Source organism: Loa loa (genome assembly GCF_000183805.2).
Source record: "Loa loa unplaced genomic scaffold supercont3.26, whole genome shotgun sequence".
NCBI classification, from domain to species: domain Eukaryota; kingdom Metazoa; phylum Nematoda; class Chromadorea; order Rhabditida; family Onchocercidae; genus Loa; species Loa loa.
Genome location: NW_018108206.1, coordinates 108489 through 122735, shown reverse-complemented (window position 1 = coordinate 122735; position 14247 = coordinate 108489). Strand labels below are relative to the sequence as shown.

The 14247-nt window shown below is 31.2% G+C and overlaps 3 protein-coding genes across 3 annotated transcripts in view; 2 read left to right on the top strand and 1 right to left on the bottom strand.

Moving 5' to 3' along the window:
* Nucleotides 1-1118: 1118 nt before the first annotated feature.
* Nucleotides 1119-9422, top strand: LOAG_07706 (TKL/MLK/HH498 protein kinase; the record flags this gene model as incomplete). Its single annotated transcript, XM_020447517.1, has 20 exons — nucleotides 1119-1158; nucleotides 1340-1448; nucleotides 1623-1740; nucleotides 1814-1933; nucleotides 2302-2511; nucleotides 2628-2760; nucleotides 3027-3136; nucleotides 3600-3716; nucleotides 3814-3940; nucleotides 4424-4553; nucleotides 4684-4712; nucleotides 4879-5110; nucleotides 5291-5432; nucleotides 5561-5634; nucleotides 5715-5841; nucleotides 6124-6191; nucleotides 6437-6650; nucleotides 6911-7076; nucleotides 7365-7613; nucleotides 9229-9422. 20 exons carry the CDS (start codon nucleotides 1119-1121, stop codon nucleotides 9420-9422), a joined length of 2709 nt encoding a protein of 902 aa, XP_020302262.1.
* Nucleotides 9423-10321: 899 nt separating this feature from the next.
* LOAG_07704 (hypothetical protein) lies at nucleotides 10322-11671 on the top strand (the record flags this gene model as incomplete). Its single annotated transcript, XM_003143237.2, has 4 exons — nucleotides 10322-10390; nucleotides 10525-10665; nucleotides 11042-11224; nucleotides 11498-11671. 4 exons carry the CDS (start codon nucleotides 10322-10324, stop codon nucleotides 11585-11587), a joined length of 483 nt encoding a protein of 160 aa, XP_003143285.1. The 3' UTR covers nucleotides 11588-11671.
* A 2397-nt stretch (nucleotides 11672-14068) lies between these two features.
* The window catches only part of LOAG_11712 (hypothetical protein), a gene marked incomplete at both ends in the record, with an annotated part of 5961 nt that continues 5782 nt past the window's right edge, over nucleotides 14069-14247 (bottom strand). The window contains one exon of the mRNA XM_020448402.1: nucleotides 14069-14229. Coding sequence (XP_020301452.1) covers nucleotides 14069-14229 — 161 coding nt within the window. The remainder of the gene's footprint in view (nucleotides 14230-14247) is intronic.

Genomic DNA, 14247 nt, shown 5'->3' with positions numbered 1-14247 from the left:
AACAACGCAATTGCTATATTTAGTCTGCAATTATTACTTCCGGAATTGGAACTGTTTTACCGGACAAACAAGTTTCTATTTTTTGTCATCTTCCTGGTACAATCAATTTCAATATAGAGAGGACAAATAGTCGTAATTAGAATAAACGAAAGGTTAAAAGATTAAAAAGTAATTTAAGCAGATGGACCTTATTTAGTTAGCAGTTAGAAAAAAAAAAATGCTTTCTCGAATAATTCAAGCATCTAATTTGCTGAATATGAACGAATAAATGCTTCAAATTATTAAGATTAAAAATTTTGAAATGACAAAGTTTAAGCGAAATATTCTATCACAAGAATTTTATCAAATTTTGAATTTCCTATCAATAATTTAACATATTACGAATATAAGATAGCTAAAGATTAATACTTCCCTTTTTGGAGTATAAAATCAACAAAGATCATTTCACCAATTAGAGTGTAATTACTGTTTTTCATTGTCATTCATTTTCTCGATGACATTGCAATGATCAGCATACGAATGTCATTATCAAGTTATGTGACATTGTAATTTTTTGTAAGTTGATATTCTCTTAAATCATTAGACGTTCACTGCGATATATGATGCATAGGCCAGATATGACTACAGTTTCCTAATACTAGTCTTATCTAGGCCAGAAACGGATGAGCCGAGTGATCCTTAATTTAAGTATCAGCTGATATTTTTGAAAAATGTCATATCGAGTTTTACACCTCAATCATTCCTATATCCGCCATAAAAGATTCATCCGCTGGATAGGTTTGCGAAAAAACGCATATAACCCATGATTGTGATACATTTACAGATGCGCTTGTCGCAGCAGCGACTCATCAGCGCACATTGTCGAGAGTGGAAGGGATAGTAGTCCTGCAGAAGAGTAGCTTAGGAAGATAGTGAAATCTGAGAGTCAAACTGCTTCTTTACACACATCGAGCTGTAGCTCTCTGCAACTATCCCTTCAGTTGTAATGTTCGAAGTATAACTTACCAAATATTTTATGTTACACTATTCTTTATTACATTTGATAACGTGATATACGTTTATTTTACGTGACGTACTTTTGTTTTGCGTGTTGCTATTTTCTGACGCTTCACAGAATTATGGGTAATTACAAGTCACGTCCACCATCTTCATGTGCAGGTTATACTTTCTTTTCTTTTTTTTTCCTTATTTAAGGGAAAAGTTACTTTGAAATAGAATTATAATTCAAGGTGAGAATTTAAAAAAAAAAACTCTTTTCCAAACAATGGAAGCAATTTTTTTATTTATTCAGCAGAATATAATAACATCAAAAAGTTTTGATTATGTTTTTGTTTTCAAGATGAATTGAAAAAAAAAATTAGTGAAGGTTATGCGGTAGTACGATCAAGACTTAATGATGATATCAAACCACGTTTTGATGCTTGGAATGTGCTACAGAATGCATGCTTGTAAGTTTAATTGATTGCATCAAAAAAGTAATTTTGTTTTTATTTTCTTGGGTAAAACAAAGTTTCATTTTAATACCTTCCCAAGAAGGTATCCATTCTCGAAATGCAATTATGATATACAGGTAACAGTGGTTATATTTTATTGATGGAACAAATAATGATTTTTTTCTTTAGTCAAGGTACATTGAAAACAATGGAAGAATCATTGAAAGGTTTGAAAAATCTGGATGAACGTACCGAAGACCATCAATTGTCATTGCTACATCTCATTTGCGCTGGACATTCGGAGCAGGTATCTCTAATTAGTTATGAATATTTTACCTTATCTTTCTTAACTTTTTTGAGATTTAAGAGTTTTATTTCAGCAACCTGAAAAAGTTGCCATTCTATTTGAAGCATGTGGTGATGATGAGATGAAAAAAGAATTACTCCTCAAATATCTTTCTAAGAATGGCTTTTCTGCTCTTCATTTCGCCGTCTATAAGGTAAAACATCACTTGATACATATTCTCTATCCTGAATACTTTCATAATTGTAAAAACTCATCCTTAACACGATCAATAGCTATTGAGAAATGATTGCCGTGCAAGTTATTGCTGACAAGTAATTGCAAGTTGGAGGTATTTATTTGAACTTGTATTCATTCCTTGTCATCAGGTAGTCGTCTAACCCATTTCTCCTCTTCCAGAAGAAATTATTTATGTGCTATTTTCATGCTCTATAAAGTTACTCCATCAAACGTTTTTGAACTTCTTCGTCTAAATCCCAAGTTTAAAATAGATAGTTGTTAGTGAATTCAATTCATCATCTGTCCTTCCTAATTACATTATTTTTATTGTTATTATGATTCTAGGATGAAATAGAAACAGTGGAAAAACTGCTGACAGCTGGAGCAGACGTTGATTTTGCGGGTCGCAACAAATTACCACCTCTCCATTTGGCCGTAATGTGTGGTAATGCTGAGATGGTGGAAAAGCTGATCGACCGAGGCGCTTCGTTACAAATTGCTGACTTTGTAAATTTCACTCCACTTCATTGCGCCACTTATTTTGCTCATGAAAAGGTGTGGAATATTTATCAATGGCACATTAATTGAGATCAGGAAGACAAGTTTTTAACTTACATAATTTTCGACCATAATTGATACATTTTTTTTTTTTGTAAACCGAGATTCTACAGATAGTACGCTTACTAATGAAACGTGGTGCTGATCCAAATGCTTGTGGTGGTGTACGAGATCGACCGCTGCATCTGGCCAGCAATAAAGGACAGATTAGTATTGTTTCTGCACTTCTGGAAGCGGATGCAGATCGTTTGTTTTTAAACTTCCTACTAATTTCAGGAAATTTTAAATCGGTCATTAAAAGTAATATTTTACATGTTCGACAACATCACTAATTTCATTCATTTTTACATAGAAATATTATTGATTAATAGGAGCTCTTTACTAATTTGGGATAATATGAACCACTGGTTTATTTATTTGAATTATCCTGCTGTTCAATAATTCTAAGCATATATCTTATTCTCATTCATAATTTTTTGTTCATAATTACTTTTTGAAATTGGATTTTGTAGCAACCCTAGCTGATGATGAAGGTAATACGTCGTTACATTTCGCTGCAAAAACAGGTCACGTTGGAATCATCGATTTATTACTCCTAAAAATTGGTACTGGTCATCAGGAAGTAAGTATTCTCTAATAAATCATTTAGTCATTAGTCAAGAAATAGTTATCATATTTTAAAACCTACCCCGTTCATGTTTTCATTAAATTACGTTTTATACTATCATCATGCACAGGTGGCTTTTCCTTCTCACGAAATCTGGCCTGATAATCTCGGAATGTGTTGAAATATAATCCGGAAGCTTCAAATTGATTAAAAAGATAGTATTACTACCTGCTGGAATGAATCCAGGCCTTTGAATTTTGAATGGCTTGATCAGTGGCTAAACGGCTACAGCCGGTTTAAATATACTGTATTAAATAACTAGACAGTTCCTGTGATTAGGATCTTATGATTAGGGTTATGATTTCTCTTAAACAATTACGAAAGTACCCTTATAAACAACGAAAGTTTCATGACCAATCACAAATCACTGCTACTATCATACATTTCGACCTGAAATAACTCTTTAAGTCATTTTCAGTTAGCTTTGAAAACCAATGTTTATGGTGATACACCGCTTCATGCAGCTTGTTATGCAGGACGTTTGGATGCAGTGAAACGGTTGTTAGATTTTGCTGGATCGATTACTTTGAATATGGTGACTTTTTCATGACTGCCGGAAAACTAAGAATTCATCTTGTTCTATATATTTTTATCAGAAGAAAAATTTCAAATGATTTAAATATCTCATATAGGAAAATGTTTTCTCCGAAACACCTCTACATGCAGCTTGTACCAATGGCAGGAATTTGGAATTGGTGGCTTTTTTATTGAAACAACCTGGTGTAGACGCCAATTTTCAAGGGCAGGATGGTCATACTGGTAGGTTATACAGGATGTTTATAATTGCCTTTTTCCTAAAATTGTTGCTATGTAATAAGTTTCTGAGAAATATCAAAAAAAGAAGTGAAAAGTCTCTTTTTGCAGTAAAAAGTTTTTATTTCTTCTGAGAATCTGCTCTACTCTTGAGAATTCAGGACAAATCTAAGTGAATAACTCATAACTGAAATCTGATGAAAGCACATTTTATTACCTAATCTGTTTATGGACGGTTTAAATGGATATAATTCAAATCCGTTTATTTAAACCAAATTTAAACCCATCTATGAGAGGGCAAGTCTGATGCCAGCAACCGCGGTATTTCCAGCTCTCAAAGTGTAAATATCGTCATTGCTACGATTAAAAAAACTTATATTTGGAAGTTCGTCTCAGGACCTGATCCATTTATTGGATAAGAATCGGGCTTCTAAGCTGATATTGTCAGTTTTTCTTACGTTTTCCAAAAATGATATTTCAAAATTCTAGCCCTGCACAGCGCATGTTATCATGGGCATTTACGATTTGTACAATTTCTTTTGGATAATGGTGCAGATCAGTCATTGACTGCTCGAGCTGTTGATTATTCGCTCTTACCAAGCGGAACATTAAGTGGCAAGTTTCAGTTTTTCCAGGATTAATTTTTTCCGTTTCAGTTCTTTTTCTGTATGGTTTTATTTAGCTCTATTCTCTAATCGGATAGTATGAAATCATCTGTTCTGCTATTTGGAAAAGCTTATTTGTTGCAGCTGCTTATTTTTTGAGAACAAGAGATACGGTGAGAATCATATTCGATGTCGTAAAATTTATTTTTATCCTGGAGTTATGATATGTGAAATTAAAGTCGCAGACATAAACTTGCAGAGTACTTTTTAAGACAAAGTGATAACGGTAGTGTTGACAATGTAATAACAAAAATAGTAATAATTCGTGATTTCTTTTAGGCATCACACCAGTATCGTCAACTGTAGCTCAAACGATGCTTGCGTTATCCAAAGAATCCGGTAGTTCAGTTGGTGGTGGTGGTAGTTCAACCATTTCATCTGCTAGCCTCAATGATGATCAACAGCAAACACCTATTATTTGGGCATATGAAAAGGGTCACGATCAGATCGTCGCCTTACTCAAACATTATGCAAACAAACGTCCAGATTCTGATGTTTGCTCAGAATACAGGTATTTGCACTTCTGAACAAAAGATTTAGTTTCCATTTTTCAAAATTACACTTGAATAAACTATGCAATACATTACAGCATGTTATCGGGAAAAGTTCTGACGCCAAATATTGAAATTTGTTTTCACGTTAATATCACAGTTAAGTTTCCAATAATTTTGTGATCAAAATTAATTTTCAGTTCTGGCGAAAGCAGTTATACACCACTGCCCAGTCCTCTTGGTCGCTTGCGCTCAGTGACTAAAGAAAAAGCTGAAATATTGCAATTGAGAGCTTCACTGTGCAGTCAGTTTCATCTTTCGTTAACAGACGTCGATTTTCAGGTACCTCTACTTTCCATCTCATTGTTTTGAGAAGGGAATTACTAGTAGAAATATTAAAGTTTGCGAAATATTTGCGAAAATATTTGAAATTTTGCGAAAAAAAAACTTTGTTGCAAAATTTATTTCAGGAAGCTATCGGTAGTGGTTCATTCGGGAAAGTTTACAAGGGTACGTACCGCGGCAAAATAGTAGCCATCAAAAGGCAGGTTACTATGTATTTTTGTTTTTGGCTGGGTAATCAAGTTATTGAATTCTAAAATGAAAAAAAAAACCGCACTACAGATATCGTGCAGTGGCATTTGGTTCCAAGAGTGAAGTTGATATGTTCTGTCGCGAAGTATCAATTCTGAGTAAACTCCAACATCCGAATGTGATTAATTTTGTTGGTGCATGCTTGGATGACCCAAGCGTATGTTTATTTTAATTATCTTTAGGTGAAACTGAAACTTTCCGTTTCGAAATTAGAACTAAGTAGATATAACACGAGGGAGCTATCAGGATCGGAAGTTGAAAAAATTCTTTTTCACATATATCTTTACAATGATTACTGTTTACAAATATCCTTCCTTTCTATTCACATCCGGCTTTTTTTCTGCTTCTGTTTTCCACCCTTCAACGAAAACTTCTGGATTCCTTCTGAAAAACCGCATATTTCCGAGTTTATTATTCGTAAACATATGATTTTTTGCAGCAATTTGCAATAATCACAGAATTTCTTGTTAATGGATCCTTATTTTCCTTACTACATGAACAGAAACGGTAAGTTTTCAGTATGTTAGGTGCAAACTGTTTGAATTTCTAGAGGACTGAAAATTTGAGATGAAAAACAATGAAAATTTACTAAAAACAATGAAAAAATAAAAACAATGAAAATTTACTTTAAACAATGGAAATGTTAAAAAACAATGATGTTATACAATTCTACGGAAAAAAATCAGTCTTTGCTATAGAACTATCTATACTTGCATTGGGAAAGTATAACTAACATAAAAAACTTATTAAAGGGTTCTGGAAATGGCTTTGCGTCTAAATATAGGGATTGATGTTGCACGTGGAATGCGATACCTGCATGAGCTGGCTAAACGACCGGTGATCCATCGAGATCTCAATTCTCATAATATTCTTCTTCATGAGGATGGCCACGCTGTGGTAGCGGATTTTGGTGAATCACGCTTTATGGCACAATACGACGATGAAAATATGACCAAACAACCGGGAGTTAGTCATGTTTGAAAAAATTGTTTGAAATTGAAATTGGAAAATTTATAGGATCAACTGAGGTCAATAAACCAAAGAAAAACACAAGAAGGTCAAATTACTGTGAATTTTTGCATCATTCGTAGATATTATGAGGTTGGATTTTTTTTCATAATTTTGATAGAAAGATTTTTGGCCTTCCCACATGTATTTTATCTATCCATGATGCTTATAAAGATGAATTTAAAAATTTCTCTTTCCCTGTTAGTAGTACCTTATAGAATCTTCGCTGGATGGCACCTGAAATTTTCACTCAATGTGGCCGGTATGATCGAAAAGCCGATGTATTCAGTTATGCTTTGTGCATTTGGGAGCTTCATGCTGCAGAACTACCGTTCGCTCACTTGAAACCTGCTGCTGCTGCAGCTGAGATGGCTTATAAACGAGGTTTTGGATCTTAATTTACATCAGATTCGTAATAACATATTGAAATGTTAACTTCAGCTTCATGTCTCGAAATCTTATCAATGATTTCAATTAATATTTTGTGAATAATTACACAGTTTGAAGTGCCAATATTTGCACGATTCTAGTAATGTCGCGACAGATAAAGCATTCCGTACTACCACTGAAAAAAACGAACTCAAAGAAATTAGTCATTGAAAAGCATCAATGTAGAGCAGTTTGGCTAAGAATTTACTTTGTAGGTATTTTACTTTTAAGTCTGAGTTTCAGGTCGTCCACCCTTACCTCCACATCCAACTGTTCAATTCCCGGCGCATATTTTGTATATGATAACATCAGCATGGCATCATGACCCAAAATCTAGACCCGCTTTTGCGGATATTTTACCAAACATCGAAAAGTATGCGTCACCAGTTAAACCACCTAATGGAGTATCTCCCAGTAATGGTACAACAGATTGCGGATTGTTATCTGTTTCGAAACTCAAGAATCATTGGGAACGTAAAGGAATACCACAAGGTGAGTCTTAAATTTGAAAATGGAATTTTTAATGGTCCGCTGACTATATCAAGATTTGGAGTTCATGATATTGCACGGAAAGCTCTTCAGGGAACTCCCTAATTGTAACTGAACCAGAAGCTTTCATAAAGTATGCTATTGGTACCAGTTTATACTTTTTAAATTTTGCAAAATTATATAGCTTAACTGATATCAATTATTATTTATCCTAATACCCTTCTATTGACCGTTCATCCAACTTGCTATATCTCCTTCTAGTTGAATTTCATCATCTACTTTAATTCGATTTTTATAATTTCGTAGTCAATGTTGATATAAATTCAATCTTCATTTTAGAAGTCTGAATATTATTTAAATTCAAAAATAAAATTGGCCTTCACGACTGTTTGGTTTGGAAGTACTGAACAGTTGTTTTTCTTTCATTGTTGGAACAAATATCATTCAGAAGTACTGGTCGTTGTATCTTTCAATACTTTTCCAAACTTTGTTGATATTCATAATAGTAAATATTACCAGAAACGATATGCAAATAAAAAGTCCTAAGCATGAAATTATTTTTTGCTTCTTAGAAACCTAAGACTTAGAACTTCACTACGGTTAATTTTCTTTTCTTCTACAGCTGTTGTAAACTATCAGCAAGCAAAATATGAAGAAACTACTACATTTATTACTTTTCGAAATTATCATCTATTGCTCACCCTTATCATTTTCGTTGTTATCATCATAAATAATATAGTAGGGAGAGAGGGGAGTGATGGAGTAAGCTAAACCGAAAAGTATAACTATAGAAGTCTATCCCATAATATATTGTTTGTATTGAAAGCCTCGACTTGGAAAAGTTTTTTTCAGATACATTTTCAGATTTTAAGCGAATTAAAGTGAACCATTTCGATGGACTGACCGACTTGCCGCAAAATTTCGAGATACATACGAATATGTAATGAAATTCTCGATAGTTTTAAATCCATTCAGCATTGATATGATTTACTTGATAGTGATTTACTTGATAGTAATAGCTTGCTTATTTTTTTCTTTTTTTTACTTAATAGTATTGATAGTTTCAATAGCCTTGTATCTGTCATAATCCTATTGTAATTTAGTTTTTCATTCGTCCAAAAAATCATCCCTCCAGCTATTTTAGCAACAGATATATTTTTAAAATTTCATTATTTCAATAGTTATCATTATCCAACGATTGTGTTATTCTTCTTTCTTCTTTTTACTCAGATATTTTCATCAGCATCAGTAATTTTAATTTCATTAATATCATCACTGCATCTATTAGAATGAATTCCACTAAATTTTCTCATCTTCTGATTTTTTTGGATAGTAGTGATTAACTATATTTGTTGATCACCATTGTTTATGTTTCACTGCCTGTTTAGAGTTATTATCAGTTCTCTTGGAATGATTTATGAAAAGCATTAAATTCTACTATGAGAAATTTTCATCAGTGTTCAAAATATGGGAGGAATTGAGTAAGAATTACACACTGCACAACTTAACAGCATTGCCATAGATACGAATTAATTAGTGGACAAATTCTTTGAAATCTGCAATAATTTTTCCTGAATAATATCTCTAACTTGTAATAGTATTTTATTTCATATTTCAGAGTCAACACAACATTCTACTGCTAGCACATTTTCAAATTCAAACAATGGCATAGCTTCATCTTCCTCCACATCATCGATTTTATCATCAATATCATCGTCAACCAAAGCTGTTGATGAACTTCGACAACGGCTAGATCGTAATGGATATGTTTTACAACCAATTATCACTGTTGATAATGCTTCCATATCGTGATATAGTTTTGGTTAATTGAAAGAAAGCTATGTATTAAAGCATTGTATAAATTTTCTTTTTTAAAATTTCTAACCGAATTTTTTTCATCCAAGCAGAATACATATAATGTTTTGTGCTCATAGCAGCAATTCTTTTAAAATTTATAGATGTTATAATTTTAATGTTAGAGGTGAATAGATGATATCCTTCAATTCGTTGAAATTAATAGCACAGTTGACAATAGTTTTGGTTAGTAGTACTATAGATAAGATTGTATTCATTACTGTCAATTAGAATTCACTGTTATCTGTTTGTCTTCATCGAAACAATCAAGGAATCTATAAAAGATAGAGGAAATACGGAGTGAGGTTTTACGATTCATCATCTCTTTCATAAGCAACGTGTGCTGTTATGTATCGGTGTATCTGAGAAAGAAATTTTGATCGATGTAAGAAGTTCAGATTTGTTCCAAGCAGATGATTTTTTGGATAAGTGAAATTGAAAGTAAAGCAATATTGAATTCATGCAAAAGAAATGTGTGGATAATGGGTATGCTGTGCTGAATAATTAATTTGTAGGTTAATGCTTTAAAAATTACTTTTGAAAATTAGTTTTGAAAAATTGCTTTAAAACTATTGCATGAAGAAATTGTGTCGAAATTTCAACTCTTTGGATTTGACTGGAGCATCAAACAGTACAGAAAGTGGCATAGAATCCTAACTATATGTGATTTACATCTGTAACTTACCTTATATACGATAACAGTCGATAAGTTAATCATGATAGATAATGTAACAGCTGAAAACTAATGTCGAAGTATGGAAAAAGCTTTTAGACATGACACATCAATGTGGATCAGCAAATCATTGAATTTTAAACATTAAATTTTAATTGGAAAAAAACTTCATTTACAAGGGAGTATGAGCGAAAGAGGTGTATGCGAAGTTTTAATCAGTGGTATCCTTACAATACTAACATTCATATATTTGGTAAGTGCTTTGGTTTTTCTTCTCATCTTTACTTTTTTATCATCCAATTCATTTCTAATTCAAATTCTTTTGATGTAAATAAAACATTTCACCTGGTGATAACTAGATGATAATTGTGATAAATTGTTTTTTAGGCTGTTGGTCTTATCGTAATCGGATTAAGTTTATGGCTTCGATTAGATCCAGCATTTGAAGAAATGATGCGAAAGAATATTCTCCGGATTAATAATAATAATGCAGAAATGGATGAAGTGAAAGATCAAATTCGTTTTGGTGTAAGTTTAGCAAATTATATAGATAAAAATGGATGATTTATTTTTGAAACATTCCCTATGGTAAACAAACATCAAAAGTATCATTAAAATTAGGATTGCTGGGAAGATGCGACTTAGTTTTAATCTTACTTTCCTTCTAGTACTGTTACCTTTACTAAGTTTCTTATTTTAAAAAAGATTGTACTGTTTGGAAAATGCACCTGAAATATGCAATGGGTTTTCAATGCATTCTGTTGAATCGTTTTTAATCAAAACTTTTATCAATAGATCAGGTATATCCACAGAAAAATAATTGATTGTTTATTGGGAAAAGAGCAATGTTTTTCAGAAATATACGATTTGTGTAATTGTAGATGAACTTATCCAATAATTGCAGTTGACGATATCATTTTGGGTAATTTGTGGTTGTGGGATTGCAGCCTCTTTAATTGGCTTACTTGGCGTTTGTGGAGCAATTTTTATAAGTCGCGTAACACTTATTTTGAATTTAATAACCTCTGTGATGCTAATGGCTATTGAATTAGCAATTGCACTTTTCATCTTTCTTTACAAACCAACGGTATGTTTAATATCAGTTTAAATATACAATGATTTTGATTTCAACAGATTAAAGGGAATCTTGAAATAAATGAAAAATCTGTGAATGAACTACCTGGAATTATTTCTTTTATTACAGCTTTCATTAAAGAATTTTAATGGATAGGAAAGACTTTTAAAGGAAAGTACTTTAATTATGAAATCGAAAGCATTCACATTTTCGACAATCTGTTGATAATTGAGGGAAGTGAAAGAGATTTTCAGGATTTAAATTAAATCTTATAAAATTATACAGATCGAAGAAACAACAACTCGTTATGTCAATTTAGCCGATCAATTGGATGGTTTGCTGGATGACATGAATACCATTACATCAAGGGTTTGATACTTGTGATAAATCAGAAAACAAATAGTAGGAGGAGCAGCAAAGTGATAGCAATTCTTTGTTGAATTCGAATTTGTGCAAGAATTGGCAATTTGAAAGATCGTAATATTGGAAATCTATTGCAGCCGATTAAAATAATTCGAAAAAAAGAAATGTTGTTTTTCAGTATAAATGCTATAGTACGAGAAATAATCACTCAACAACATGTATGACAGTCAATCAGGTAAATTATAGCAATTGTTAAATGAATGAGATTTGTTTAGAAATAAAATGACACATGTTCACTTATAAAAGTTAGATGTACAAGCAATAAGAAGTTAGGGTATAAATAATCATTAGATAAAGTAAGTTAGAAAATAAGGTATAAATTCCAATCATTTAATTCTCATTATAAACAAAGAAAGTTGTGACAATAGAAGGCTTAAGGCGACTTTAGACTGAATGCTATCTTGCATTACCAAGTAGAGATTGGTTTTGATAATACAAAAATTATACGTGTATATATATATATAAAATGACAATTGATAATATAATAATTGACGAAATATATTTGATAATATATTATGATAATTGGTAACATAAAAGAACAGCCATTATCAATTAAAGTTTGTAAAATAAGTTTGTAAGGCTTGGGCAGAATTTTTAAATTATTAATTTTCCTTGTTTTTTTTCTTTTTTTGATTTGATAGCGAAATGATACTACATTATCATAATCCCAATATGAGATTGTCAGTTCTTGGTTAATTATGACAGCAAAGAAAAGTTTATCTGTAAGCATTCCTTTTGGCAAGTTGCTTTGTAAAGTTTCTTATAAACAGATAAGAATTAGAGAAGTTCTTCAAATATTGATAAGTGATAATTGATTTGGCAAAAGTAACAGTAACTCTTTTCGAAGATACTGCTACTTCTTTATTTGTTAAATTTCAGCTCACCTGTGCGACAGCTGTTTGGCAACATTTGGAGTATAATCTAATTTTAGCAGGCTATTTTACAGCAGGTATCATCATACAGCAAGCTTTAGCAATGCTTTTATGCATTGTAAAAATTGCTTCAAGTGCTTGATGATAATGAATCATCAAATTAATTAGCACAACTTCATTCCACATTATAATAATGATAATATAGCATTCTCCAATACTGTCGATTTTCAGTGCAACTCAAGAGGGATTTAAAAACATTATTAGAAATATATACTGCATGTTACGATTATATTGATGTATTTTAAAATTTTTGTTATCTTTATCAATTTTTAATTCATTTTTGATCTCATTTTACTCATTTCAAATGATCAATTTTTGATAAAATTTGTATTTTATGTTAACAAAAGTGATATTTAATTTATGTAACGAACAAATTATGCAAATCTAATTAGCATATACAAATCTAATTATAATTTTTCTCTGCTGCTATCAATGATCAGAAATTATTCCTGATAATTTAACATTGATTATTATCATATTGTCACTACTAACTTGTTAAATTACCAACAAATGCTAGCAGTTTGAAGAAAATAAGAAGTAAACTTGAAAGCTTTCAAACTGTGTCATACTATGCTATTAGATGATATAACGAATTGAAATTTCAATGAATAGTAAACTAAACGAACATTTTTTTTTATTTACATGAAAAGACAAGGTAGCGATCGTAAATATCTTCACATATATTCATCTTAATAACATTTTTTTTTAAAATTATTTTAATTAATCAAATTAAGTGTACATGAAGACATTTATATGAATCAACTAAATTAAAGTAACAACCTCCATCAACTTTAATCATAAATAGTTAATCAGACATCTGCGCAAATAAATATAATAGATGTGAATTTTTTCTGCTTCACCAAGTATATCCTGTAAAAAAACTATCATAAATCAAATCAGCAATTTGTGATATTATCAAAAAGGTTCATGAAATCATGAATGAATATTAAAAGTGTGAGAAGTAACAGAAGTTAGTTTAAAAATTTCATTGATAAATTGGCTCATTTGTTAAATTCAAAGAGCAAACAAATAAATGAATGAATGACAAAATAGAATGATATTAAATCAATCATTTTAAATATTATTAATAATGTAAAAAAAAAGAAAAACATTCGAAATATTTGTTGAAAATTTACAATAACTACAATTTTATCCGGCAAAATTTGTCAAATATTCAAATCTAAATTATAAAGTCATTTTTGAAATTTTTTTTGCCTCAAATAATCCGCCAAAATAATTAAATCGTACACAATCCCTATTGCTTTAAGTTTCATGTTTTACACATTATGATATCAAATAGATCCGTTGAAAATTATGTTAGTGACCGCTTCTCAGGTCACATATCTTACACATTTCATCCATTGACAAATAAATTTATGGTCATTTATTTCGAGTAAATATGCTTATATTTAAAATTCCTAGATAGGCGAAGTCTTATGAATAAATTATATTCATTTTATGATTAGCAAATAAAAATTTCATATAAATTATTGAATTTTATTCAATCATAAGTTTTAGCCATTCGTCGTTGACGTTGTATTCGTTTGAAATATTGCCTTTCACTATCATAATTACGTGAGAAATTTTCGACAATCATTGTTATTGGAAATGCTAATACCAATACACCGGATATGCTAGCACAACTAGCAATCAATTTACCAACTGAAAAAAAAAAAAAGG